Source organism: Triticum aestivum, chromosome 7A (assembly GCF_018294505.1).
Source record: "Triticum aestivum cultivar Chinese Spring chromosome 7A, IWGSC CS RefSeq v2.1, whole genome shotgun sequence".
Classification (NCBI taxonomy): Eukaryota; Viridiplantae; Streptophyta; class Magnoliopsida; order Poales; family Poaceae; genus Triticum; species Triticum aestivum.
In genome coordinates, this window is record NC_057812.1 from 638,558,621 (window position 1) to 638,583,312 (window position 24,692).

The 24,692-nt window shown below is 48.8% G+C and overlaps 1 protein-coding gene, 1 long non-coding RNA gene and 1 pseudogene across 2 annotated transcripts; 1 reads left to right on the plus strand and 2 right to left on the minus strand.

The window, feature by feature from the left end:
* The first annotated feature begins 1,429 nt into the window (after window positions 1-1,429).
* On the plus strand, window positions 1,430-2,733 carry LOC123153623 (probable L-type lectin-domain containing receptor kinase S.7; annotated as a pseudogene).
* A 7,931-nt stretch (window positions 2,734-10,664) lies between these two features.
* Window positions 10,665-11,906, minus strand: LOC123154985 (uncharacterized). The gene is made up of 3 exons (XR_006477148.1): window positions 11,765-11,906; window positions 11,599-11,683; window positions 10,665-10,848 (listed from the first exon to the last, which is right to left on the minus strand). It is a non-coding gene; the product is annotated as an uncharacterized lncRNA (long non-coding RNA).
* Window positions 11,907-22,986: 11,080 nt separating this feature from the next.
* LOC123147188 (uncharacterized) lies at window positions 22,987-24,149 on the minus strand. The gene is made up of 2 exons (XM_044566424.1): window positions 23,862-24,149; window positions 22,987-23,205 (listed from the first exon to the last, which is right to left on the minus strand). The coding sequence occupies exons 1-2, from the start codon at window positions 24,136-24,138 to the stop codon at window positions 23,165-23,167; spliced, it is 318 nt and encodes a 105-aa protein (XP_044422359.1). The 5' UTR covers window positions 24,139-24,149; the 3' UTR covers window positions 22,987-23,164.
* Window positions 24,150-24,692: the final 543 nt, after the last annotated feature.

Sequence of the window (24,692 nt, forward strand, 5' to 3'; positions counted from 1 at the left end):
TTTGAGACGTGCGGCTGCATGTGCGGGCAAATAAGATTTCCTATTCGTGCATACCGTTCTGACATGTCCGCAGATATATGAGGGGTGAAATTAGCTCAATCTAATTAGGCCAACTCCAACGCATGACCCCATTTCGTCTGTGTGTGTTTGTTTGTGTCCAAACTAACAAAACAACGGCCCATCGGCATACCCATCTCATTTTTCCCTGTTTTGTGCATGTCTGGACCCATTTCTAGACCATAATTGCTCGTGATTTGGGTCCAAAGTGGACACAAAACAAACGTTTTCTGCACCCCGGTTGTCCGGCTGTTTCCGCTGCACTCCCCGCCTACCACACCTGTGTCATACGCCATACACCCACCCACCTCCCGCCTCTCTCTCAATGGTGTCCGGACCAACAATGACTACTTCATATTGAAGAATAATGGGTCCAAACCAGAGTTGCACAACTGCATTGATAATATTTGCGTATGGCACGACTACAAATTTGTGGGACGAGTACCTCCGTGTGTCCAAAACCATATGTCTCGAAGCCATGGAATCACATTTGTAGAAGTCGTGACAAGCAGTTTAAAATCAAAGCTCCAAAATGCATTGGAAGTATCATTTTCAGAGCATCGATTTTTGTTTTCGCCATGACTTCTATGATTTGTGATTTCATGATAAAACTTTGCAAGCTCCTCAAGCATTCCTTCATCTTTGCCACAAAATAAAAAAAATGCTTATTTTGAATGGTTTGTACCTTAAAAAAACTGTTCACATCCGAGAGCATATGAGGACGTTGCACCATCAAAAGCATTAATCGCCGTAATCAAATGCGGGATTGTGGGACACGATGATACACACGGGAAATAATGCTGGTCGTAGTGGGGAGTATCATATAGTAGTATCATGCACATGATATTGGTGTATGATACTACTTCGGTAATGCATGACAATAAATAACGCAACCTAAGATACTAACTTATGGTACTACTTATGCATATGATATGATACTAGTATCATGCATTTTCTTTATGACTGTTAGAAGGAAGTATATATAGGAGTATAATAATCAACTTAAAGTAGAAGACAAGGCATGACCAAATTGTAAACAATTCTAATCTATCCATCCCCGCAGTCACAACGATAGCGATGTAGACGGTGAGACGGTGAAACATATAATTTACATTGTTGTACACCATAGTTTGTTCTCCCATTAAAACGCACAGGCACATGTTGAAAATATAATTTACATTGTTGTGCACGATAATTTGTTCTCCCATTAAAAGCACAGGCACATGTGCTAGTCTTTTTCTTTAATTAAGTTGAGCAATGATCAATTTTTAGTGACTAAAACTTCTAGCACACAGTTGTACCATGTGTTTAATCCATTCTATCTATATTCTATTCTAACAGGTTGACCATGACCGAGGACCGAGTCTATTAACGCTCGTCCGGCTGTGGTATCCACGAAAAATCCACTCTCGTTTTAGATCTCACACAAGCGAGGAGCTCCTGCCTCCCTGCCCTGTTCCTGCTGTTCTGCTTCTACTTCGGTTCCACTTCATCAATCCATGCCCATTCCGCTGTCTCGCCGTCCTTTGATCTCGACTTCTCCCACCCCACCCCACCGCAATCCCAATCCTCATCTTGCCCGAGCCTGCATCCATCACTGCGAGTGCGAGTGCATACATGATCCATCACAGCACCGGCCGCCGGGTGTCGTACGCCAAGAGAGTGCCGCCATGGGAAAGCCCCACGGGCGAGATGGTAAGCTTCGCCACCAATTTCTCCTTTCAAATTATTCCGGGCCTGCACAGCCACAGCTCGTCGTGTGCCGGCGATGCGATGATGCCCTTCTGTTTCACTCCGACGACGCCCCATGGCCACGGGCAGAACCTCGGCTTCCTCCTGTCCCAAGAATTCCACCACGGAGGCACGGACTGGTGCTGGTATAGGGGCCACCGCCTTGCCTGCTTCAGCCCGGAGACTGAGGATCGCAGCAGCAAGCTCATCGCCATCGACGTGAGGTGTACGGAGGACACGGAGACGACTTGGCCGAGCAACCAAAGTGCAGGTACAAGATCGCGCTGGGGCTGGGCTCCGCGCTGCGGTACCTCCACACGGAGTGCGAGCAGCGCGTCGTGCACGGGGACATCAAGCCTGCAAACGTGATGCTCGACGCGTCGGGCGACGCCAAGCTCGGCGACTTCGGGCTGGCGAGGCTCGTCGACCACGGCGCCGAGCCGCGGACGACGCAGGTGGTGGCGGGCACCGTCGGGTACATCGACCCGGAGCTCGTCAACGGCCGCAGGCCGAGCGCCGAGTCCGACGTGTACAGCTTCGGCGTCGTGCTCCTGGAGATCGCCTGCGGCAGGCGGCCGACGTCGAGGGGGCCGGGTCAGGCCTCGGCGGCGCTGCTGGCGTCGGTGCGGGAGATGTACCGCCGGAACCAGATCCTTGACGCGGCAGACAGGAGGCTGGGCGGCGGGTTCGACAGGCCGCAGATGGAGCGTCTGCTCGTGACGGGGCTTTGGTGCGCGCACCACGATCCGATGCAGCGGCCGTCGGTGACGCAGGCTGTCGATGTGCTACGATCTGAGGACGCGAAGCTGCCGGTGCTTGAAGCGGTGCGCGGTTCTGGGGAGGGCGAGATTCACTCCTTGGAGGGACATGCTTATGGTGATCTGCCCGCCGAGGACTCTTCTCGTTTGCATGAAACTGCGTACCCTACTTCTTCCGAGGACTGAGCTTATCTATTCCCGGCAGATATGTGAACATATTGAGCGGTGTATTTTCAGCGCCACGCATGTTGATTTTTTTTCATGGTAATACGTGTTTCATTTATATCATAATAAGGATCATAGTACAAGCCATGTACATACCGACCTGACAAATTTGAAAAGACAGCAGAACGCTAGCCTTTGCACACAGAAACACCAGCCAAGAAGTAAAATTACAAACAAGACTGAAGAATTCTCTGAGCTTGACACCAGCGTCCGTCACCTGCCTCTGGCACCACCATAGCAGCCACCAAAGGAGAAAATGACGGATCACCTCCACACCCGAGCTCGACGCGGCTCCATCGCTGATATGCAGCTTTGCGGACCTCCAAGGTGGCTCGCCAATAAAGGCGAAACCATTGCCGTTGAACGAATCAGACCGGGGCAACACCCCGGACACGCCATCGAACTCCAGATCTGGCACCCCAGCACAACTAAGACGTTGGTGGAGGAAACCATACCTGCCTTCCACGAACCACGAACCCAGATCCACCATCTTCCAGATGCCGCCGATGCAGACCACAATCTGCATCCGCTCCTGGACTACCTCCCAAGCTCCACGCCGACGCTGGAGCAAACGTCGTCGCAACGGCGGAGCCCGAGGACACAGGTCCACCACGAGGATGTCGCCGCCGCCACACCATCCTTGCTTGAACAGTCTGGTTTCCAAATCCACCCCAAAAGCGAATCGCCTCGTTGGGAAAGGATCTGAAGATTTATTAGTCGGCGCCGCCATCGCCACCGCCGAAGCCATGACAATGAACAACCCAAAAAATAAATAACTAATGCCTAAAACAATCCACACGCGTGGATCCGGCGGCTCCCCTCACCGCCGATGACCGAGGTCGTCCGCGGAGGGGAGCCGCCGGAGGACGGCGGCGGAGAAAGACGCCCTGGCGGCGGGGGCGTGATCGCCTGTCTTTCTTCTCCTGGAAGAAAGAAAGCGGCACGAGCTCTACGTCCGCCACGCATGTTGATTGATTATAGTAGATACTAGCATACCCGCGCGGGCGGCACGCCGCGCCCCGTCGATACGTTGTGTTTATACATGTTATCTTGGTCTTTGCTGTATACAATGAATTTCACTTTGAAGTTAAATAACTATGTGGCTAAGGGCATCTCCAGCCGTTGGCCCCCCAGGAGGGGCAAAAAGTCGCCCCCTGGGGCGCACCGGCGCTAAACCGTGCACTGGGGGCGTGATGCCCCTCAGTCGCGGCCCCCACGGGTTTTTAAAAAGTTCGAAATCGGCGCAAACACGACGCAAACACGGGCTAGTTCGTTCAAATTTAAACATATTTTTTTTTTAAAAAGAAAAAACTACCGCGGGCTACCCCCGCTGTCCCCCTCGCCGCCCGCCCACGCGGTTCTACATGCCGAGGAGGCTGTAGAACCGCGTGTAGTCACCGCCGCCGCCGTTGTCGTCGTCGCCCCCGCCGACACCTCCGCCGTCCCTGCTGCATCCCTTCCCCGGTTGGCGCGGCGGGTTGGACGGTCCGGGGGCGTCGTCGTCGTCGTCGCTGTCGAGGACCATGACGCCGTGCTCGTCCTCGCGCCCACGCTTGCGGGCAGCGATCTCCTCCAGGGCCCGGCGCTGCCGGACCATCTCGTCGCGAAGATAGTCGTCCCGCGCCCATCGCAGGGCGTCCTCGTCGGAGAAGCCGCACCAGGCTATCTCCTCGTACTCCGCGGGGAGGCCGGGCTCCGGCTTGGGCTCGACGAGGACGAAGCGGCCGGTGGGGGAGGCGTTGTCGCCGATGCGGACGCCGGAGCTGCGGGTGCGCACGCTGACAGGTGTGCCCTGGGGCTCCGGCTTGACGGGGCGGAGGTGGAGGCAGGGAGAGCCGCCGGACGAGGAGGAGGACCCCCCGGTCTCCATGCGCCTCGGGGTCCAGGAGCTTCCCCGGCGGCGTGAGAAGGACGGGGGAGCGGGGTACTCGAGGCGCGGCGTGTTGCCGCCCTCGATGTACTCGAGGACGGCCTCCAACGTGCGCCCGGGCACGCCCCACCACCGATGCCGTCCGGTGGCGTTGAGCCTGCCGGAGGGCACGAAGCCGTTGGTGGCCTCGAGCTGCCGGGCGTGACGGCGGCGGAAATAAGGCTCCCAGAGCGGGGAGTCGGGGACGTACCGTGGCCCCTCCCTCCCCTCACGCGGCAGGGACGAGCGGATGCGTGCGATCTTCGCACGCCGCGCCGCGCCGGTGGGTACCGGGGGCACCGGCACGCCGCCGGCGCTGATCCTCCACTTCCCAGGCACCCGCATGTCCGGCGGGACCGGGTACTCGGCCTCGAAAAGGAGGCGAGTCTCGTCCTCGTGAAGATGGCGGCGGCCGAAGCCGTTCGCCGCCGCGCCGTCGCCTGGGAAGCGCTCGGGCATGGGTGTGATGAACTGGAGACGGCGAGAGAGAGGAGAGGGAGGAACGACGACGGCGAGAGAGTGTGAGATCGCCGAGCTCGCTGGGGCGCGTCTTATATAGACCGAGGCGCCGCCCGTACGCGTGCCCGCCGTGTGTACGCGTGGCGGGCGAGGGACGCGCGTCATCCGGCCTTCACTGCGTCGCCCGTGAGGCATCAACGGCGCAGGCTGACCGGCGCGGCAGCGCGGCAGCTTTGGCATTGATTCGCCGCGGGAAACGAGGCGATGAGGACGACGAAGGGCCGAGAAGAGAGCCGTGTCGGCGCCGGGCGCCCCCCAGCGCGCCGGGTTCGGTCTGGGTGCGCCGGCGCTGTTTTCGGCTCAGGCCGGCGAAAATCGGGCTCCTGGGGACGCGACTGGGCCGATTTTTCGGCGCCGGCGCAAAAGAAATGTCTGGGAAGGCCTTCCTGGGGCGCGGCTGGAGATGCCCTAAGGTTGTAGGCACAATAAAGGAAGTCGTGCTTAGAAGCAACCAAAAATTAGACATTTATATTCATCATGTGTGGTACTCCCTCCGTCCGGAAATACTTGTCCAAGGAATGGATATATCTAGATGTATTTTAGTTTTAGATACATCCATTTGTATCCATTTTTACGACAAGTATTTCTGGACGGAGAGAGTACATATTAGGGAACATAAAGCACATACTGATACATTTCTAATAAGATTAAACACAGTACATTCACTTCTGGTCTACAATATTCTGGTGGAGCTCCCTGCCTAATTGGTTCGAAGTGGTAAAGGGCCTTTGTAAATTGTTGTTGAGACATCATGTGAATTTTTTTATGACTACTTTAAATTAAGTGCAGGTATTCCAAGGCAGCTTGGGCAACATCGCCTTGCTGGTGCATTTCGATGATCTTTTTTAGTGCAGACTGAGCAACATCAAGCCAAATTAGACAGCAAAAATAGTACTGCCAACATGCACCTCCTCTTGAGTAAAATTGACTAAGCTGAATGCTATGTCCTACCGATGGCAGTGCTAACATAAGCAAATGCTTTGATGAAGCAAATATGGCATTTTAATAAGCTTGGTCAGTACTGCATGAAGGCTGACAACTAATATTTTACAATTGTTCCCTCCATTCAAACATAAACATTACTACCAATGACTGAAAATAAAATAGATGGCGGTGTCTCCTTTTCCCCATCCCCTCTCCACTGAGAGGTCAGCCACGATCATAGCTGATTCAAAGTGATGATATACATTTCCCATATGAACATGTTATGCGGAGAAGAAACTGCAGAAATTTCTCAAAAATGAAGGCGAATCCACATATGAATGTTACGCGGAGAAGAAACTGCAGAAATTTCTCAAAAATGAAGGCGAATCCACATATGCTCTGTATTTATGCAGTGGTTTAGTGGTATGACTCTGCTTGAGAATGTGCAAGCTGACGCAAACTATTATTTATGCATGCATCACGCCCAAATAGATCTCATTTTGCTAGCCTAACTAATCCATTCATGTTGCAAAAAGAAAAAAAAGGAAGAAAGAAAGTTCAAGAAGATGGATATGTTCACAGCTGGATATAACAGGTTCAGCTTAAAATAAATATATAAAATGGTAAAACCCAAGTAGATAAAATAATCCACTGTTCTGTCTGTTGACATTGGTAACTTGCCATAATATGGAATCACTTCACAGTGCCACTCACCTACATCAAGTATAGTTTATAGCAAGCATGCAAGTATTGGCAGTGTTAGTTACAGAAAAGGATTGGGAGCAACACTATGCACCTTCAGTTTGAGAGCTTGTTCAAAAACCGTCGAAGGGAAGCTCTATTTCAGTACGGCCTCTTGGCCACTGCTCTTGGCCGTAACGTGGTCACCTATGTATGTATTGTTGAGAGGCATGTCCAGCAACATTGCTATGTCATCTGAAATAGAATAATTTACAAAATTATGTAGCAAGGGAGATACCTAATTACCTTTTCCTGATAACACAATCTTAATCAAGGTCAAAGAAAGAGAGAACATCCAATTATTAATCTTGATTGCAATTCATGTCAATTCATGTCTAGATTTACTCCATTGACATTAGACTTTAGAAGTGCAATTGTTAACCAAAGACTGACATTATAGCTTTATCAAGTTACTCATGATGGACACATACAGAGTCAGGCTATAGCGATTAATCAGGCGTGTAACTGAACCGAATTATAGCAAAACGAATTCGCGCGGTGGATCTCGTAGCGAAATTGTTCTCCGGCCTCTCCTTCGTCATGTTGCTCAACGTCTCTGCCAACAAACACATAGGAGAAATACCGCAGCACGGGTAGATCAACACGCTGCCGGGGAGCCAGTACGCCAACGACACTGACCTATGCTACGTATCGGTGCTGCCATGCAGCAAGCCAGCGACCGGCTGCCAAGAGCTAGCATGTCTGGCCTCTTGGACGCTGCTCCTGGCCGTGGTGGTCACCACCGGGCTAGCATGTGCTGCGTCGATCTGGGCGGATGCAGGGTGGAAGGCACGGATACTGAGCCACCTGCAGGACAACACCGACAAGGCAACGCACGGATACTTGATTACTGAGCGTCCGAGGGGACGCAGCCTACGGCGCCGGTTCCGGCGAGTGACAAGAACAGCATGGCCACGGCGGCTGATCGCGGGCACGGCTGGGCGGCGTGCTTTCCCGCGCCCGAGATGGTTGCGTACAGGCGGGCGCTACATGACGCGACTCCGGCGTCATGGAAACGACCAAGAGCCCTGGAATGGCGAGGCGGCGCATGAGCATGGGCACATATATAGTACCTCTGGCTCTGGTCGCCTCACGAACGACGAGGCTTGCAGTGTCACAGTTCCCTCCGTCCGCACTCAGGATCCACCCATCATCGAAGTGGGGGGCCATGGGGGGCGGTCGCAGCCAGCATAAAGGGGCCATAGGAGTCAAGGGCCATGGTGCTGACGCTTTTTTGTTACCGAAGCATGAGGCGGAGGACGACACCCGACGGCCGTGCTGCAGGTCTTCGAAGCGTCCGCCGCGAAGATGACGCGCCACAACCTCTCGTCCGCACCGCCATGTCCCTGCACCCAGTCCTTCTGCTTCTACCGGCAGAAACCGAAGGGCCGGAGGTCATCAGGTTGTGTTCATGTGCTGCAAGCCTTCCGAAGATTGTCGACGCCGGTGGTGTCCGGCAACAACGGCCCGCTGGAACTCACATGCCCACACACCATTGTCGCGTTCATGACCGCCGCCATAGTCTACAATTCTGCATGCACCTCCCTCCAGGCACCTTCCTGTGGGCGGCGCTGCCGCCGACGGCACGGACGTCGCCGGGGTTGCCGACCATGATCTTCCGGAGATCGTCGACCACCGTGAAGACCATGTCGGAGGTAGCGGCGATGGAGGCCGCCGTGTCCGCTAGGCACACTCCAGCGGCGATCAGGGCCTCTGCCCTAGCCGGCGTGCGCACATATGCCATCACCGTGTACCCGACGGCCTCGCTAGCTGAGACTCCGCGACACCTCTGATCGGTGGAGCAGGGATTGAAAGGGCCAAACAAGACGGAAGGCGGGGTAGAGTGTTAGCAATTAAGCTTCAGGTTAGGTGACGTGCTGTGTTAGGAATTATTTAAGTCGGTTCAGTATACATACGAGGTTAGGTCGTATTAGGAAAGGTTTGTAAACCGGCGTTGTACCGGGTCGCGTCGTGTTGGACCTGTGCCGTGTTGGACGTGATTTGTATCCCTATATAATGCAATGAAAAGGACCATGAAAAGCAGCTCGTATTGCTGCACCAAATTATCTTCTTTCTTGTTCGTAAGTTTAGGGTTTGCTTAGCTTGAGATTGAGTTCTTCAGATCAGATTTTTGCCCTGCGATCCATCATAGAGGAGAGAGGGTCAAGGTGAAGACGGCTAACTCGAGGTCGATCGCAGCAGCCGCGAGCTTGAAGCGTAGACGGGTTGGATGGGCTACCGCCACTCCACGGCGGACCGAGGAATGGCGATGCTGGGAGTTAACGGCAGGGCAGATTTTATAGGTTCACTAGTAGACTGCCCGTGCGTTGCCACGGGCTCTTGAAATATTTTGCAAGAGTTACAGGTTAATTTTTTAAGGTCTCGCCCCGCCGTAGATCCAGACCCCCGCCATTGATTCCACCCCGTCTAGGCCGTTGCCTGCCACCACGCTGAACCATCGTGTTCGCCTCCGCTCCGCTCCGCTCCGGCCACCCTGACCCCGCACGCCTCCTCTCCGGCCGCCTACGCCCCGCGCCGCATGTCGCCGCCCCGCGCCGCATGTCGCCGCCCCGCGCCCCGCTCGGCCCCCGCCCGCTCCCCGAAGACGCCGAAGGGAAAGTATGGTTTCTTCGGCATGAGGGCGAACCCTTCCGGGAACTTCGGACTGGAGTTCTCCGACGCCGGGCAGCGTTGGTGGCTCAGCACGTATCCCACCGCCGATGAGGCCGCTCGTGCCTACGACGTGGCGGTGTGGCGTGCCGGACGGCCGAAGACAGGCCTAAACTTCCCGGAGGTCGAGTCCCAGGCGATGGCGGTGTGACTTGTGCTGCAGGGCATCCGGATGAAGGAGACCGGCGGTTGTTGTCGCTCCCGGCGAGAGTGACGAGGTGGCAATGGCTTGGTTTGCGCGATTTGCAATTTTCTGCAAAGCCATCTCTAATGAAATGCTATTTGCTACATTTTTAAATAGGAAAATTATTCCGATCAGCCAGCCATAACTCAACGGACCAATCTCTATTTGCTACATTTTTTAAATAGAAAAAAAATATTCCGATCAGCCAGCCATAACTCAACAGACCAATCCAAACCCATATTTTCTAAAGTAAAGAAATTATTTCCCTTGATAGATCAAGATGCCAAAGTGTCGTTTGCCCGACTGCTATGTTCCTACACACGCAGAGCAAATTATTTTTCAAATCAAGGAATTAAGAAAAGGAATAATATCACGATGTTCGTGGCACTTGCCAGGTCTGCCATGCTACCATGGCATCGTCTTTTTAGTCTCTACCCACATGCCGAGTTGAGAAATAATCTTCAGATATACCCACTGCTAATACACTCACGTATATAATGGCCCTTGGCTGATTGATTTGGCTGGCTGTTAACACAAGAACACAACACACAAAATCAGTCAATGGCCACACGTATGCATTGTTTACTTTATTCCAATTGTGATGCAATCGTGACACCTACTCGCCCGTCACGGTAATTTCCTACTCGCCGCTGGTGCCAACCGCTCGACCTCACCACCGCCGCTCACCACTCAGTCTCCACCGGCTGCCCATTGACTCTTGCACCACCCGCTCGCTTGCTCGGCCCAATGTTGTTGATTGGAATGTGGGACTAAAGGTAATCCATGGACAGGTTTTAGTTCTGCTTGGCATCAATCTTTGGTACTTGTTAATCCATCTAACGCTCAAAAAATCGACTCTCAGACAGAAAAGTGATCTAACTCTATTGATGAGCACAACAGTACATACCATCCCATCATGATGTTGCCATCGCTCACACTTGATGATTACATCTTGTTATTTCTAACATGTACACCATCGGGTGATTGCTTTATTAGAAATATATTTACACAATATGATCAGAGCAACATCAAGGAGTCGGATGCTGGTGCACAAATTCTCCTCAAATTCCACATGCAACCCTTGTAGAGAAGAACGACATATTTTTCTTAGGTGATTTTTGACCGAGCTCCTACAGAAAAATTCAAAGAAATCATGAGGAGCATGGAGCCAAGCAAACTAATCAGAGTAAATCATGAGAGGAGAAGCCTCTCAACCTACCACAGGGAATCGAGTCAACATTAATTCATGTAAGAATTAAACCGTAATGTAGATCAACAACCCAATAGTTGATAAAATAATCCTGACACAACCCATTAATACAATATATGGTCACAGGAAGTAGATTTAGATTGTGCAGATATCATGATCTACGAACCGTATCTATGAATATTGATTGCAAAGTCACAAACAGAACCTCCTCACATCACAAAATAAATGTTTCATCAACAGAAACTCTAGCGAATGCCAATTGGATTATATAAGTAAGATAAAGACATCAAAAAAAAGAAAAGATAATTCAAGAGTATATATTCTATTTTCTTACTTGACATCACAGAGAATGCAAGTCAAAGATATTGCGATACATCTTACCCTTCTATAAATTGACTGCAAGGCACAATCCCCAGCAAAATATACAGAATGAATTGCTCCTATGGTTCAAGTATTGCATAAATAGTTATATACAGACTATTCAACAGTGAGCATAAACATGGCATGTACTACCAAAATCCCTTTGCTATGGAGCTTAGTCTGCATGTCTATTCGTCTTTCTGTAAATCAGTTGTGGCCAAGATGTGCTGACAGCTCACCAGCCTCTCCCCGTTTACCAATAAAATCAAAGCAGCTCAAAGCAAAAAAAAAAGAACATAGATATATCTACCTGATGTAATTGCTTGTAACTCCAGAGTGTTGGTAGAGTCGAGAAGAGAACACCCAGCCAATGTTACAGCAGATCGATCTGCAGTCTTTGTTAGGGACGGCACCATCATTAGAGGTCCCAATTTTAAATCAATCTGCAAGAGATGGAGATGCGACTGGAAGCTTACGGATTTGATGCATCAGAACAGCCATGGCCCATGGGCAGAGGAGAAGTGCCGGCAGCTGGGGATCTGACGTGTCACAGACAGCATGGGTAGAGGAGAGGCGGCGGCAGATCAAGCCTTGGGCATGGCAGGCGGAAGCACACTCACCCCTACTGCACCCTTCTTACTTCCCCGTCCTTCTTCTCCTACCTCTCCTCCCTGGATCCTCCTCTGTCTCTCTTTTCTACAAGAAAAATCGAAGCCCCGCCATGACCTTGAGCTCCCCCTGCCAACCATAGAAATTAGATATTTTCTAATTGTTTGCATAACAAAAAACATACTGGCTCCAAGAGAATGAAAGACTAACCTATTGATGAGCAAAACAGTACATACCATCCCATCATGATGTTGCCATCTATCACACTTGATGATTACATCTTGTTATTTCTAACATGTACACCATCGGGCGATTGCTTTATTAGAAATATATTTACACAATATGATCAGAGCAACATCAAGGAGTCGGATGCTGGTGCACAGATTCTCCTCAAATTCCACAAGTTGTAATTGAAGAGAAAACTGAAAGAAAGCTATTAGTAATACCAATTTGACCAGACACACCACACCACTAATGACAAAATAAAAATTTAGAAGTTCCTAAAGAGACCTTATATATAAGAAGTGCAAGATACTGATGAAACTACCAAAGCCACCAGATCTTAGTACAGATTAGTTAAGTAGACACTACTATTTTGTAAGGATGAACTATATTATGGATTTGATTGGAACAAGAAAATATCCTATAATAGCATATTATACAAAAGCACATAAAACAATAAAGAGAAGTAAAAGTGGTAGCGATGAACTTATAATAATAATAATAATAATAATAATAATAATAATAATAATAATAATAATAATAATAATAATAAATGGATAGCACATGACTCTTTTTATACGACTCATCAGCAGAAGCAGTGAGCCACGATGGAGTTTTCTTGGGCTCAGGCTTTCTGCACACATGGGTGGGCGGCCAAGAATGTTGGGTTATAGTTTTACAGATAAAGAGAGGAGAAATCACTTTGGCCTATGAGCACATCATAAGAGAAGGCAACATCACACACACATAAGTACTTGTAACTGAATTTAAGGAGGGCACAATATGTTGACATAGGTGTGCCTACCAAAAAGAAATGTCTAAATGAAAAAAATCAATTGTTTAGTAATATAATACTACAATGATGGTGCAAACTAAAGTCTAAATCATCAATGGCAAATCCACGGCACACAAAAATTCTTCTCCATAATTGATTTGCTCTCTTCGTCCAAATGCCCAAACTCATAACATAGCAGAATAGCCTGAATGGAATAAACCATATCTGAACCATCATATGCAATACATGAACCATGTATTGAACTTAATTGATGTTTTACTACTGAACATAGCAGATTAGTCTCTATGTGCATGTATTACTAATTTACAGCTGAGCAGCCACTCTAATGTAATGAACTTAAGAACTGTTTGTTCCTCTTAAGCAACCCTGCAGTTTTCATGAAAACTTTGGCTGTAGTGGTCCTAAAATCACAGATACATGTACCTCTACATCCACTTGGAGCTTCTTTGCAGCTTCCTCTCTATGTTGCCGGACCAATCTGTAGATAAAAAGAATAAGGTAAATAATTGCTGTTTTGTTTGCCAATAATCAAACAATTATGATATAGTAAGAAAAAAGTTAGTGGAGGTATAGGAAGGACAAGTAGTTCTACTACACACAGATGATTAGGGGTCAGAGGGAATTCAAGATGAACCAAGACAAACTTCAAAATTCAGTCCTACAGTTGAACATCAAATTCAAAGCAAACGGGGAAGAATCAATGGGTTAGGGGTAAGGATGCAAGTGTGTGTGTTTGCGTGTGTGTGGGTGGGGGGAGGGGGAGGGGGAGCCCACTAAGCCGCTGCGCCGTCCCGTGAAGAAAACCCACAAAATGGCGTCGGGCCAACCACATCATGTCAAGCGGTCTCAAATAGTCCGGCCGCTTTGTCCAGCAGACGTCGCACCGTCTCACGTATCCTGCGAAAGGGAGAAAACCCTCCTGAGAATTTCTGTCCTTCTCGACGCGATAGAGGTGCACGACTGTATTGTATAACAGGCTCATCCCACACAACGTGCGCTCCTCAATTTGTGCCCCAGCGACAACATCAGGCATGCCATGGAGCTCATGATGACCCAGTTGTACAGTTAAACATCAAATTCAAAGCAAACAGGGAAGAATCAATGGGTCAGGGGTAAGGATGCAAGTGTGTGTGTTTGCGTGTGTGTGGGTGGGGGAGGGGGGGACAGCCCACTAAGCCGCTGCGCCGTCCCATGAAGAAAACCCGCAAAACGGCGCCGGGCCAACCACATCATGTCAAGCGGTCTCAAATAGTCCGACCGCTTTGTCCAGCAGACGTCGCACCGTCTCGCGTATCCTGCGAAAGGGAGAAAACTCTCCTGAGAATTCCTGTCCTTCTCGACGCGATAGAGGTGCACGACTGTATTGTATAACAGGCTCATCCCACACAGCGTGCGCTCCTCAATTTGTGCCCCAGCAACAACACCAGGCATGCCACGGAGCTGATGATGACCCAGTTGGTCCGGCTGTGCGCATCAGCTGAGGGCGGGTGGTTGTGGTGGCGCACCCGGTGGCAAAGAGTGTGATGCGGCAATGAGTGTGCAGCGTGTCCACGGCGGGCGGAGAGGCGGCGCTGCTGGAGTAGGTGCTGGAGATTGTTCATGGGCGTGCAATAGGGAACCTGATCGGGACCTGAATAATATGGCAAAGGATACACTCTCGCCGGTGTGTGTGGTGCAAGTCAGCTTGTACCAATGCCTACCTGCTCTGTATTTAGCCATTCGTCACAGTTTCATAGCGCATCTTGTGTAGGTTAGCTATACTCCGTAGGACGACGAACACCCGCGTTAGCCAGTGCGGGCTGGTCGCTGCTCGCTCCACTTGCATCCAGAGTCAGGGGTAGGGATTGAAGGGAGAAACAGTTGGGAGAAAGCCACCGCCACTGGCACCATCGGGAGGACGCGCAATTTCCGGATGCGCACCACCATCAGGAAAAACGGGCCTCTACTCAGACCGGAGAGGGCAGGACCGCCGCGTGCAACTACTGGGAGGATGAACGAATCAATGTGGCAGCCATCGGTGACCGGCTCGTGGGGCGAACAAAGGACGGCATATCTACGTTGTGTGGGCTGCTACCACTCGTTGGCGGCGGAGAAGATCTACAGGGGCGAGGGGAGCGGGCCATCAAGTGGGGGCGAATCGAGATCTGAAGGGAGGGGTACTCACTGACATGGCCAGTGTCGCGAGATCGCCAAGACGGGGGCTGCCGAGTTCGATTGGCCGGAGTCTCGGGCTTGGGCTTTGGCGATGCCTTGGCGCGCCTCGGACGGACCCAACTCATTCGAGACCGGTGCCCGGACCCGTCTGGTTGGTGCTTGCGCACGACGACCCTGACAGGATGATGACCAGAAACCGCCGCCACCACCACCATTCGTCGTGCGTATGACTGCCTGCTGCTGCCGCCGCCGCCACCGCTCCGACCTTGCAGGGCATGGAAACCCTTACGGGCAGTGCCTGCGCGGACGAAAATAAACCAACGAGAGAGACGGTGGTGGGATATGACGCGAAAAAAAACCGACCAAAATAAACCGGACGAAAATAAACTAGACGAAAATAAACCTGAAAGCGAGACTACCAACTGCTTCATTAAAGTAGATATATGACGGTGAAGCGGTGGTTCAGCCGTGCACGATATTTGCCTTCGAGACAGACGTGGGTAGATGGGGAGAAAAGTGCTAAAAAATTTACAGCATCATACAACGTGGCAGCGCCAGGTATAACCAACAACACATGGAAGGGAAAAAAGCTGCACCTGCCCACACTAATCCGCGATGGCCGAGACAATTCTGGACATGCAAATGCAACCAACAAGCAGGCGCTGCATACACAAACTGCCAAAAATGCTAGTCAGCAAGATCCATTTGATCTATGTAGTCAAATCAGATACATGCACTCAAGCACAAACTCACAATACAACAAAAAGAATGTCTCAATCCCATGTAAAATCATTGGGCACACCCAAGATCCTACCCAGCCAGATCCCTCACTAAATAAGGTGTCGCCTCCCCACTGGCCCGATTTTTACTGGTAGGAAAAAGTCAAGAAAACAAGGAAAAGGAAACCTGGCCAGGTTTAGTATATGTACTAGCTTATCACCGCGCGGCGGCACACCGCGCCCGTCGTTACCGTACGGTTATATGGATTATGTTTCTTCTTTGTAATAAGTGTTGTTATTTTAGGATGCCAGATGATCGCATGAAAACTATGGATGTAGGGAAAAAAATGGGAGGATGACACATCTCTAGTAGGGATAATTTATTTTGCCGAACGTGGCGCGGGTCATTGCCAGATTAGATCGCCTGGTGTAGCCTCCCATTGGATTAGCTCCTATGATGAAGTAGTTAAGAGAAACAAATAGTCGGAATTATATATACATCGTATGTAGTTAATATTTTTTTCTTCTTTCATGCATTTTTTTTTGCATAAGCAAAGTATTTTTATTTAACATGCGCCTAAAACAAAAACAAAAACAAAAACAAACTAATGTGACCAAGTACATTGAGCCCATGAAAGGGAACGCCCGTCGCCAAGTTGGCGACGTGTATGGATCATGCAAGGAGGGAAGAGTATGGATCATCGACCATAGCTTAGTCACGGGCGCGCATCACTGGTGTGACCACGTGCATAGTCTGTGCAGGAAGGACGTGCGTGGTCAAGGTGACCACGTACATGGATCATGCGATGAACGACCCATGCACGCAGCTACGCGGAACTAAAGTAATGGAAAAGGCTCCTTCACGTGTAAAGTAACATATTATTAGGCAGGATAAAATATCACAACATGACTAAGATAGTTTATCATGCAGATTTTATTCTCATCTAAATGAGTGTCAGTCACACCCTTTATCATATGGTCCTTCAAATTCAGTGGTGCTCATCATGAACTGCAGAGTGACCAGGATGCTTGTTCAAAATACCTTTTGAAATCAATTAAAATACTATAAATTAAAATGTGAGTAGGATCACTTAGCCATGCTTCATAATTGGAAAAACGGGCGCCATGAAAGTACATGCCACTCAACCAAAGAAAGATAATGGAAAGTTGGCCGAAATGAGCACTAAAGGTATGCCATACACCCCGGGGGGATTGTAGTTCAATTGGTCAGAGCACCGCCCTGTCAAGGCGGAAGCTGCGGGTTCGAGCCCCGTCAGTCCCGAACTAGGGTTCAATGAATGAAGAAATTGATATTTCCTTTTTCCATGAAAAAAAGGGGCAGGGAGCAAGATCAAATACCCACAGGGCACCCTTACTTCACTTTTTTATTTTGCATCTCTCATTAAAGAGGGAGGGAAGGCATATAGGAATTCTTTTTCACTACTCGTTGTTGAGACAATTGAAAATTGTGTTTACTTGTTCTGGAATCCTTTATCTTTGATTTGTGAAATCCTTGGGTTTAGACATTACTTCGGGAATTCCTATTTTTTTTCTTTCAAAAGAGTAGCAACATACTATAAATTAAATCAATTAACCATGCATTGCTGAAATAACCATTCCCCAAAGTTTTTCACTCTAATATTTTTCATTCTTCTCCGTTGTTCGTATGCATCCATCACCAACTATCCAAAATAATGTATCACCACACACACAAAAGAACACCTAATGCTGATGCTACTACTACCGCCTCCTACTTCTAACTAAGATCTACCTAGCGCTAACGATCAATTAAATATAGTGATCCATGGAAACCAGGGGAGACAGTGGATGCTTGGTCGCAGAGAAGAGAGCAATATGCATCTCAATACGTCCACTCCTGCGGGAGATTGACCTTGCAGGCCACGGCGAGTGGCCTGGAATGCGCAGCGGTGGTATTGACATAGTGCTCGCATTCCTGGCTTGCCTGCATCGCGTTGCTCCGTTGGACCAGTGCGTCTGTGAGACAAAAGGAATTCGAAATATGGCTATTCATAACCACAAAGAAAGGTATCATTGACATTGCTAGTGTGTAATGAGAAGGAATTAATTACCATAATCAAGAAGGAAGGCCCCGGGATAGCAAGGACTGAAGGACGGGCACCGAGGTCCTCGACATTGAGATTTAGAGCCTGCACGACGGAATCATGGAGGAGCCTGAGGTCAAGCAGAACCACGGATTTTAACTAAAATTACTTTCGAGGGCAGGCAAAAGAAATGGGGGCCGACAAGGGGACGCACTGGTTTCTTCTTGGGCCAGCTCGGCGCACAGGGTAAACACGTCGGTGCCGGTGCACTCGCGCTGGGCTCCAGGAAGGGTGATGAACACGACGCGCTTCCCGGCCGCAGATGGAGCATGGTGCGACGACTTCTGCAGTGGCGGCCAGGCCGAGGGGTTCAGCCTGAGCGGTGGCCCGACATCGGTGGAGCCATGGCCCTGCACGCGCGTGATCCTCCTCCCACACTTCCACGTTGCGGCAGCGTTCTCGGCCTCGTCCACCTCGTGCTCCCTCGCTCACCGCGTGGGATCATGGTGTAGGCCACCGCCAGCATCACCGCCTGCGCAAAGAACATGGCAAGCAGCATCGCCCTTTCCAAGAGCACCATAGCGATCTAATCCCTCTTGTCCCTCACCCACGTGAAAGAGTGCGAGGCTGCGGCCACGACCGAGGAGCATGGCGTAAGCGGCAAGTGTGTGGTGGCCGCGACGGCCACATGACAACAGAGGCAGCGGCGGGCGATGTGGGTGTAAAGGGACGCCAGCCGGAGAGAGGCCAGAGGCGCAGCTTGTTGATGATGTTCATGATGCCGCTAAGCTCGCGCCCATTCAGCCTGCCGACAGAATGGCGTCCCGCCGTCCCGTGTTGTTCAACCGTACTCATGATGGACGCCGCGAGCCGGCTCTCTCGTCGACCTCCTGCCCACCCAGATCATCGGCGCATCGCCATCGCATGCCACCGGAGCCCTACGCCCGACGTCATAGGGAGTTGTCACCTCTGTTGATCTGGCATTAAAGCTACGAAGTTGGCGAGCATGGAGAGAAGCGCGCCATGGTCGTGCCTCCGATGGGGTAGACGTAATCCACCAGCAGACACCAGACCTCCTTCATATGTCCACTGCCGCACATGTTGGCTGCCGTCAAGACCGGCGTCGGTGCCGATAGCCGTACAGACACGTCGTGCTGACATCGCACATCCTCGTCCACGTCGCCGTGCTTCTGCAGTCTGCATGCACTCTGGCCGTCGCATCCCACGTAACGCCAGCAACGGTACACACCAGCCAAGCTGCGTTACGACGCCAACAACCCTAGAAAGGAGGTGGCGATGGACGCGACGGCGCAAGATAGAAGAGAAATTGGTAGACAGAAGATGGGGGACAGTGCCCGAGGAGCGGGTGGGAGCCTGACGGCGAGGAGTGTCGGCCTACGGCCAGGCGTGGGCGACGGCGAGGAGATGTAGACGCTACTGGGATTGGAGTGAAGCATGCAGAGACACCAGGTGAGCTCGAGCGACGACCAACCACAACACCATTATGGCTGGAGGAAGAACCAACCATGCAATCAATGCAAACGAAGAGGAAGAAACAAAGCTTACAGAACAACTGAGATACAACAAGAAGAAGGTCCTATTTATAACCCACGACAAGATGGGAAAAAGGAAACCAAAACAAACACGAAAGGTATAACAGTGGCGTGTCTAGATTAATCGATGAGCGGCAGCCGTTTAGAAACAGTGGGACGTCTAGATCAAACAATCATCTGAACCAAAATCGCTGAAGACACCCCAAGTGCACACGAGAAAATGCGAATCAGTTAACAAAATTTTCACGGAAGGCCTACAATCACCACATAAATGTACACCGCAACATCCCAATTTAATCCACGTGTCTGCACTCGATAGGCTCTCACGTCGCTATCAAACAAGTGGTGAAACCTGAGAAGGTAAACTTCCCTAGATATAGAGGCTTGGGTATTTCCTGGTTGTTGCAGTGATTTTGAGTATGCATTTGCAACTCTGACTTTTATTTGATGATGCATATGTGGGCATAAATTATCTATTTTTCTAAACACAACACACACGCATATACTCACGCTTACACTCAACCCTATAAACACATGCACGCACATACTACGCGTATGATCCATCTACTCATCGATCACTGATATGTGCACATCAATGTAGACATGTCTCCCTTATTAAGGCCCCTCTTATTTTTTGTACTACTACCTCCCTCCCGATTTGTTAGGGCTCGTCATATTTTTATCAAACTTTGACCATTTATTTGAGTAGCAAAATGTAAAATATATGCTGCAAAAAGTATATTATTGAATTTGTATTCAAAAAAAGTTTCCAACAATATAATAATCTGAAAAAAATGTTTTGTATTTGGAAAAAATGGTTAACATATATAAATAAAGTTCCAGATGTGCACATAAAAGGTACGATCTATATGGAAATAATGTAGACATTTGTTTAAAAAATAAACATTAAAATGTATATTTAAAAAAATGCTAATCATGTATTTAAAAAATACGAAACATGTATTAAAACTGTACGGTGTTTATGAAAAAAAATGTCAACATTCGTTGAAGAGAAAAGGAATAAATCAACATATATTTGAAAAGGTGTTCAAAACATGTATTTGAGAAGAAAAAGTAGTACATCGTTACTTGAAAAATGTTCGACGTGTATGAGAAAAATGTTCCACGTACACACTAAAAATCATGTCGACCACCATGGACTACATCGCACAATACGCGCGCGCATCGGTTTCCTAGCCCAACTCGGTCGACCACATCGCATGTATAGGTGATATTTTTATGAATGTTTTGCTATCTTATTTGCATTCTTCTGAGTTCATATGAATTTGTTATGAATTTTTAAAGTTTTGATGAAACAACTGTGGCCAGCTGGAAGGGCATTCTCATGACCTAAAATACTTTTTAGGGGCAAATTTGAGCACATCAAAAAGTTAACGGTAATTCTGAGAGTGGACGCAAATTAGTGGCATAAATATAAATGTCCCATGAAATTTTGTTTTGAGCCAAACATTTGCATAACGTTACTTGCACTAACCGATCAAAGATAGTATGAATTTTTTACAACTATAAGGCACGGCGCAGGCCGTCTGATTGGACCGGACAAACGAGAACCATGCGGGAATGCTGTCGGGCCTTCAGTCGCAGAACGGACCAATTTCACCTTCGGGCTGCGGCCCAGATTGACTCTATATCTATGGTCGCAGAAAAATGGTTTTTGTTTTGGATGAATTTATCTGCTGGGCAGTAAGTTAATATGCCACCAATAGGTTTTGGGGCAAGTTATGAAAATGTTTTTCAGTGTATTTCTTCTATATTATGAAATTGTAAATTATTTATGTACTGTTGAAATGAGAAATATGGGCCAAATTTTTGTTGAAAATTACTTTAAAGATGAGATAATTTAATGTTTTTCCGTGGGTTATGATGGACCTAAGTATGGTACCAGTCATTTTATTTATCTTCAGTGCTTTTTAAGTTGTTTCTGTAATTTTTATATATTTATGCACTGAAAATAAATTTGGTTGTCTGATATTATGCTGAAATAATGTTTGAATTTCCTGAATACAATTGAACCAATTGGAAATTGTATTTAAAAAATTCATGTAGCATTAATGTTAAATGTCATTTCATGGCACATTTTTAATGAAGATCACCTTTTAGCATCATTTTAATGCCAAAATTCATCTTGTAAAATAATACATTATTCACCATTATTACTCACTCACTAAATTTTCCAAAAGTTATTATTTGGAAAAAAAAATTAGTGTGGTGTTTATGTTGATGCCATACTTGTGGAGTTGTGGTCTTTTTTTAATGATGTGATCATTATCAACGAGCACATGCCACCTTAAGAAAATCTTGATTTCCGCGTGGTTTGGTTTTCCACACCACACTATTCAGCACAACAATGTTTGGCCAACATGCCTAATGGGCAAAAATAATGTTTTATGATTGCGCATTTTATCTTATTTAATGCACTATAGAGTAAGTATAATGTCCTAAAGTGGTGTTGACAAAATTATGGTTTATTCTCTAAACTAGCTCGCTCCAGAATAAGTATAATAGAGCATGACTCGCTCTATTACTCAAATAAACTAACTACAGTTGGTAATTTCTTTCTTGAGTGATTAGAGATAAGTTTATGAGGCGAATTTTTTTCCCTGGTTAAAATGTCATCGAAAAGAGAACTGACCTCGACACAAGAAGCTGGTCTATAAAAGTTACCGTCTCAAATGTAAGCAGTCCAACACTGAACAAACACTTAATGAAGAGACCCCATGAGAAAAACGGTGCGGCAAGGCGGGCAACTGCTTCTAGTAAGCACACTATCCTTCAAGGCAAATGTGCGAAATTTTAACCGAACTGTAGTCAATCTTTTGAACATGGAACACAAACGACGAAATCCACATGGCTTTTACAACCCCTGCGACCTTTCTGTGTTCCATCCAAACTCAAACATGTAAGAGAAAAACAAGAAGCAATCAAAAGATGCGCAATTTCTTACCAAAAGTTGTTATACAACTATTGCAGCAGATAAAAAATCTCTTAATTTTATTAAACAAAAGTCAGCTGATGTACAAAGCATGCAAACAATGTAATCTGCAGAAACTAGTATTCTTGTAGTGTTATATGGGATCAAACCTGAATTTTGTTCACATTTTATTCACAGGATTTGCGACATGTGCTAAACCAAATATACTCCAGGCGCGCAGCAAAATGCAGCAAGTCGCCTGCATTTTCATTTTCTTAGTAAACATAGGTGCATTAGCATCGCCATATTCAGAATTATACTGTAGGTGCCAATGAAAATGACTGAAACTTATAGGCAGAGTGTCCGGGCGCGGTGCATCAGCATCGCCACGTTCAGAATTCAACCTTTGGCAACAAATTCATTTCCTGCTGATGGACTGAAACTTTCAGCGGAGTAACGAAACTCAAGTGCTCAACTCACTGCAAGAACCACCACATTTGTGTCCCTGTCAACACTAGATTCTTCATCTAAGAGAAATGCAGGTAGCAACGGTTAAATAGTGCCCATTGTCAACACACTACAGATTAATGTCGCCATACCACTGATCAAACAGTTTCTGAATATTAGAACCGTGATGCTAACGCAAATAGGTTTCTTATATACTGCCCGAAGAACAAACCAAAGTTTAGCTAGCAGAAACACATTAAATGTTGGGTTTTCCTGAACCCATATCTCAACGGAAGGAACTGGGTTCTAATGTCATCGTATCCGAGGCGGTGACGCTTTTGAAGGCGACTTCTAGCTAGGGGCCCTGTTTCTGGCATCTCTCTACTCTGCATCGACATCCGCATACCGCAGCGTCGCGTGGGCTGAATTAGCAAAAAAATAGTTAAGCAGTTAGGCATGAGGTTTCAAAGGTACTGCAACAAGTTTAAATAAGAAGATCAAAAGGAAAGCTGAAGTACAAAACCTCAAAACAATGTAATGTGTTGTGGAACAGAACCTGAATTTTGCCCAGGCGTTACGGTTACAGTAGGCTAAAAAACAGAAATGATCTTCTCTATGAAGCTGAACTAGGCAGACCGAACTGATTTGGGTTTTCAACTTCAGAAAGTTTTCCACTAGCGGCCTATGGTATTAAATTGGAGAACTGAATCATCTGAATCAAAGCACAATAGTTGCCATATCAAGGTTCAGTGTGGCATCAGACAACCTTCAGTTGACTTATGAAATGATTTTCACCCCAACAGACAACTGGCTTCAGACAACCTTCAGACAAGCATAATGTGGTGCCTGTTGAGCACCTACTGACTTGATTCAGCAACTTTTACTGATGTCTAGTATAATCCTACAGCAGTAGATTCCTAACTGAAACAGCAGCAAAGGTTTTTCAGACTGTTTTCCAAGCACGGGCAGATGAGCGCTCAACTTAAATGAAACCCCCAAAAAAAACATCCGGACAAGATCAAGACTAGTGCAAATAAGAGTTTCTTGCCAAAGGAGAAGAGCGGGAAGGGGCTCTCACTGGGTGTCTCGGTGATGGCGATGGCGACGTGGAGGCTCTGGCGGCTGTTGGGCAGGTCGACGACGAGCGGGAAAAGCCGGGCATCACGTGTGGGGAGGCACATGACGATGTCGTCGGCGCCCAAGTTTGCAAGGAGGCCCACGCCCAGGCCCAGCCGCCCGGCCAGCTCCTCCCTCAGGCGGAACACGGATCTCCCCCTGAACACGATCGTGCCGCTGGCGAGGAGGTCCCCGTGGAAGCTCCTCCACGCGTACGTGATCACCCACGACGGCACCATGGCGGCGGTGAAGGGAAGCTGCAATACGAATTTGAGATCAGGAAGCCAAAGAAGACGCAAATTCGGCAAGAACAGAGCCAAGAATTTGCGATCTCTGCGGCTGAAATTAAGTCGGGGAGAATCAATCAAGAAGCGGGCATGGTGATGGCGGGCTCACTCACCCCGGTCGAAGGTGGAAGGGGAGGCATGGCCTCCCTGGCGGGGACGTGCTCCACGGCCCAGTGCATCATCGTGCTGACTCGGTGGATGTCGCTGATGTAGTCGACGCTGGCGCCGTCGTTCCAGGGGAGGTACCTCCCGTTGGCGCGGAGGAAGCGACCGTTGAAGTGCTGGAGCAGGACCTCGTCCCCGGAGTCCGACAGGACGGCCAGCCAAACGAGCGCGGTCTCATCCGTGTGGTTGTAGTTCCGCTGCTCGACGCGGAGCCCGCGGTGGCCGAGCGGCACCGGCGCGGTCGTGGAGGCGAGGTAGCGGCCGTAGGCGGCGCTGTGGAGGTGCAGGTAATGCGCGTCGTCACCCTCGACCAGATGGACCGCCCAGGCCACGTTCATCGA

Bases quoted from the DNA above. Each gene is read 5' to 3' on its own strand.
- LOC123147188 (XM_044566424.1), bottom strand. From the start codon at position 24,138: ATGGTGCCGTCGTGGGTGATCACGTACGCGTGGAGGAGCTTCCACGGG. The intron at 23,206-23,861 runs GTGAGAGCCCCT...TTGCTAATTCAG, and splicing joins CGCCATCACCGAGACACCCA to CCCACGCGACGCTGCGGTAT.